This window comes from Coenobita brevimanus, chromosome 98, assembly GCF_032717465.1.
Source record: "Coenobita brevimanus isolate Jiangsu-jjx chromosome 98, ASM3271746v2, whole genome shotgun sequence".
Classification (NCBI taxonomy): Eukaryota; Metazoa; Arthropoda; class Malacostraca; order Decapoda; family Coenobitidae; genus Coenobita; species Coenobita brevimanus.
The window spans coordinates 36392573-36397660 of NC_137051.1; the positions used below are offsets into that span (position 1 = coordinate 36392573).

General features: G+C 43.8%; 1 protein-coding gene across 1 annotated transcript in view; it reads left to right on the forward strand.

The window, feature by feature from the left end:
- The first annotated feature begins 546 nt into the window (after window positions 1–546).
- The window catches only part of LOC145414033 (uncharacterized), a 113383-nt gene continuing 108841 nt past the window's right edge, over window positions 547–5088 (forward strand). Inside the window, exons 1-3 of the mRNA XM_080283599.1 lie at window positions 547–638; window positions 2820–2845; window positions 3393–3525. Coding sequence (XP_080139725.1) covers window positions 547–638; window positions 2820–2845; window positions 3393–3525 — 251 coding nt within the window. The remainder of the gene's footprint in view (window positions 639–2819; window positions 2846–3392; window positions 3526–5088) is intronic.

Here is a 5088-nt window from a genome sequence, read left to right on the forward strand (position 1 = left end):
GGGACAGTGTGTGTGTGTGTGTGTGTGTGTGTGTGTGTGTGTGTGTGTGTGTGTGTGTGTGTGTGTGTGTGTGTGTGTGTGTGTGTGTGTGTGTAGCTACAATTTCCGAAGTTCGTGCATCACACTCACTTGGACATTTCAACTAATATTTTGATACATTTATTCATGTCAATGCCGCAAACAAACAAGTGATTATGTCAAAGCTGTCAAGTGTATCAAATGCTACACCTCTACTACACATCTACAACACCTCTGCTACACCTCTACTACACCTCTGCTACACCTCTGCTACAGACTGACGCTTCATCAGGTTCATATGCTTCGAACTATACAACGTGGCCAATGAAACATTTTTTTTTGTCTCCTCAATCGCACAAATTTTCGTCTGCAATGCCCCCCCTCTTGCCTCAGTGTCGAAAATCCTTAAATCTGTCTCTCCAATGCTACAGGATTATATTTTGAGCGAAGAACACCGCGATTTATTGGATTACGTTTTTTGGGGAGTTCGGGTTCCGTTCTAGGGGTACCGAAACACTTGTTCGAAACATGATCGACATCAGGAAACGAAGCACCGGGTTGGGGTCGCTGCATTATCCGTGCCTGAGTGCTGGACGGGGCCCGGAGCCTCGTTTCCTCTTGTCAGTCACATGTTTACAGAGAGAAATAGCTGCCCGGAACATGACTAAGTGAAATAGTGCCCGTGTGTGTGTGTGTGTGTGTGTGTGTGTGTGTGTGTGTGTTTCACCTTAAAACCATATAAAAAATGTGACCACAAAGGTGTAATAAGTCTCTAAATTTTGACCTATGCAGAGCACAGGTAATTTAGGTGCAATTAGCCTGCATCCCACATTGCAGAGCGAGGTTAGCAAGGAAGGCCAGAGGTATCCCAGTCTTAAAATATGCTTCAGATTTTAATATTAAAATCTCACAGGACTAACCTCACCTTCGATCTGTCTTTTTAAAAAACTTATTCCATTTTCGATCCAGGGTCAGGATATTTAAACGCGGGATTTAACTCCTCCATATTTAAAGGGCTTCTCTACGGGACATTTAATTTTGCGCGGTTAATTATGCAGGTATTTAATTTCGCGGTTAATTATGCGGGTATTTAATTTAGCGCGGTTAATTATGCGGGTATTTAATTTCGCGCGGTTAATTATGCAGGTATTTAATTTTGCGAGGTTTTAATTATGCAGGTGTATTCAGCCAATTTAAGCACCGGAAAGCTCACCTTGAAATTAAAATGATCTGGAATTTGGTTACATATGAGATTACCAGGATAGATAGATAGATAGATAGACAGACTAACAAATAGACAGGTAGATAGTTTGATAGATACATATACAGATAGACAGATAGATAGACAGATATAGACTAATATAGATAGTTAGATAGATATAGATATAGATAGATAGATGGATAAACAGACAGATTGACTGACTGACTAACTGGTAGATGCGAGAATAGATAAATAGATAGACAGACAGATAGATAGGGATATAGCTATAGTACAAACTCGCCAGTGCAAATATGAAAGTCAAGCAAACACTGGCATAAAGCAAACAACTGTGTGTGTGTGTGTGTGTGTGTGTGTGTGTGTGTGTGTGTGTGTGTGTGTGTGTGTGTGTGTGTGTGTGTGTGTGTGTGTGTGTGTGTGTGTGTGTGTGTGTGGACTTATATTGAAGTCCAGAATGAATGGCCTGTCCTTTTTTTCATTAACTTTTCTTTTTTCTTTTTTTTTTCTTTTTTACAGGGTGCTCCAAAAAATTATCTGCGTTTCTGACTTTTGCCATCAGAAAAGTTAGAATGAAGTTAGATCAAGTTGAGACAATATTTTTTTTTCTTTCTTTTCTTTTTTGTTGTGGTTCAGAGCGATGAGGATGTGGAGCATGTGGGGATGATGAGAAAGGCCTGGGAAGGAGGAGAAATAATTGCTGTGTGTGTGTGTGTGTGTGTGTGTGTGTGTGTGTGTGTGTGTGTGTGTGTGTGTGTGTGTGTGTGTGTGTGTGTGTGAGAGAGAGAGAGAGAGAGAGAGAGAGAGAGAGAGAGAGAGATGGAAGGCAACATGAAGAAAGGCAGGATGGAAAGTAAAATGAGATAAGAATAGTATACCAAATGAGGAGAGAGGTGGAGAGAGGATGGATGAAGACAGGAAGGGTGGAAGGATGGATGAAGACAGGAAGGGTGGAAGGATGGATGAAGACAGGAAGGGTGGAAGGATGGATGAAGACAGGAAGGGTGGAAGGATGGATGAAGACAGGAAGGGTGGAAGGATGGATGAAGACAGGAAGGGTGGAAGGATGGATGAAGACAGGAAGGGTGGAAGGATGGATGAAGACAGGAAGGGTGGAAGGATGGATGAAGACAGGAAGGGTGGAAGGATGGATGAAGGTAGGAAGGGTGGAAGGATGGATGAAGCTAGGGTGGATAGTAGGCTGGATGAATATAGGGAAGGTGGATGAAGACAGAAAGAGTGGAAGGATGGATGCATATGAACAAGTAGGATGGAAGACAGTACGAGTAGAGACCGTGTGTGGAAGGATGGATTAAAGCAGAAGGTGAAACAGGTGGAAGGATACGTGAACACAGATAAAATGATAAGAAGCTGGAGTGGATGGAGGGTTCCTATGAAGAAGATAAGAGATAAAGATAAGGAGAGTTAGTGAGATAAAAGGATGAGTCGATAAGGTCTTTGTTTGGCTGTGCGTAGAAGTCAAGCTATGGATTCTTTCTCCTTTATTCTGTTTGTGTGAGACAGGGAAGATGAAAGAGAGTGTTCCGTGTTCTCTCCTTTCGTGTTCCGTACTCTCCCCTTTCAGGTTCCTGTTTGAAGATGGGTGCTATTGTGAGTGGACCACCATAAATGTGTTTATATATTACGGAGATATAGCATTCTCTTCCTGCATCTCCCTGTATATCTGACTCTCTTTCTATCGATCCATCTATGTCTATCTATCTATATATCAATCCATCTATCTGTCTGTCTATCTATCTGTCAGTCTGTTTATCTGTATATCTATCTATCTATCCATTTATATGTCTGTATGTCTGTCTGTGTTTACATATCTGTTTGTAGATCCATCCATGTATATGTATGTATGTATGTATGTACTTATCTGCATCAATACACCTATGTATCTGTCTATCTGTCAATTTATCAGTCTATCTGTCTATCTGTGTCTATTTATCTGCTTTTCTATCTATCGATCCATCTATGCATGTCTATCGTATGTCTAATGTACGTACCTACCAACATCAATCAATCAATCTATATATCTATCTACATTTATCTATCAAAGGCCTATCTATCAATATTTATCTATCTATGCCTATCTATCGCCCACCCTATCTATCTACACACACTAACCCTCCCTGCTCTCTCCCTGTCCCAGCGTGCGGTGTGGTGGCAGCAACGAGCCAGTGTCACGATAAGACGGAACTGGATGCCTGTCTGGCCCGGATCTCCCCACACATGCCACGTTCAGGCCTTCCTCACGACAGACAGCAGCTCACCAACATGTGCAGGTGCGTGGAGCGAGAGGGAGGGAGGGAGGGAGGGAGAGAGGGAGGGAGGGAGGGAGAGAGGGAAGGAGGGAGGAAGGTAAAGGCATGGACTTCACACGACAGGCAACAGTTCAACAACATGTGCACGTGCGTGGAAGGGAAGGGAGGGAGGAAGGATGGTAGGAGGGAAGGAGGGAGCGAAGGAGGGAGGGAGGAAGGAGGGAGCGAAGGAGAGAGGGAGGGAAAGAGGGAGGAAGGAAGGCAGGAGGGAGGTAAGAATGGACTTTCAGATGGCGGTATACAGCTGAACAACACATGCGGGTGGGAGGAGGTGGAGGGTAGGCCGAAGGGAAGGAGGGAGGGAAGGAGAGAGGGAAGAGGAAAGCAAGTGGGGAAGGAGGGAGGGAAGGAGAGAGGGAAGAGGAAAGCAAGGGACGAAGTAGGGAAGGATGGTAGAGAACAGGCAAGGAGAGGAGTTTATGTGAAGGGGATGTGAAGGAAAGAAAGGTGGGTGAGAGGGGAAAAGAAGAGGTGAAGGAGGAAAACAGGAGAGAAGGAAGGAAGGAAGGAAGAAAATGAAAGAAAGAAAGAAAGAAGGAAAGAAAGAAAGGAAGGAAGGAAGGAATGATGAAAGAAAGGAAGGAAGGAAGAAAGTAAGGAAGGAGGGAAGGAAGGAAAGAAGGAAGGAAGGAAGGAAGGAAGGAAGGAAGCAAGGATGGAAAGGAGAAAGAAGAGGGTGGGAAAGAAGAAATGAAGGAGGTAAACAAGAGAGAAGAGGCAAGGAAGGAAGGAAGGAAGGAAGGATGGAAGGAAACGAAAGGAGAAAGAAGAGGGGGGAAAGAAGAGTAGAAGACTTAGAAGGATGGAAGAAAGGAAAGGGAGAGAGAATAGGAAGAGAAAAATAAGAGGAGGAGGAAAAGCAGGAAGCAGGAAGGAGAGAAGGAGGGGAAGGAAAGAAGGAGGAAGACTGGAGGGAAACGGCGGAGGAAAGAAGGGAGAGAAGGGGGACAGAATGGAAAGGAGGAGGAGGAGGAGGAGGAATGTTTGACAAGCGAAGATATGAATTTCCTTATTAAATTTTTCCAGCTCCCTAACACCTTTTCCTGAACGATTTATTTTGTTTATTACCCTTCCTCTCCTAGTCCATATCAGTCTTAAAATTCATACCGCTAACCCCCTCCTGATTGGGAAAACTCTAGCACGTAATTCCAGTTAACGGTAGACTATTATATTTCGCAAAAAAGGGGTCATAGGAACCGAAAGCATTAATTTCTCTGCATCAGGGTTTGTAGGTTATGGAGGCTCCCTAACACCTCTTCCTTAGCGATTTATTTTTGGATACGGGTGACAGATATCCTCTGGTACGTTATTCATGCCATACTGGAAGGATTTATGTAACACGGAATTAGGACAGGAGGGTATAATACGCCAAAATAAATCGCTTAGGAAACGGTGTTACGGAGCTTCCTTACCAGACGAGAATACGTGCCAGGAGAGGCAAAGGAGGGATTTACGAGGGATTTACGAAGATTTTACGAGGGATTTACGAAGACTGACGGATTTAGGAAGATTTAGGAAGGACTT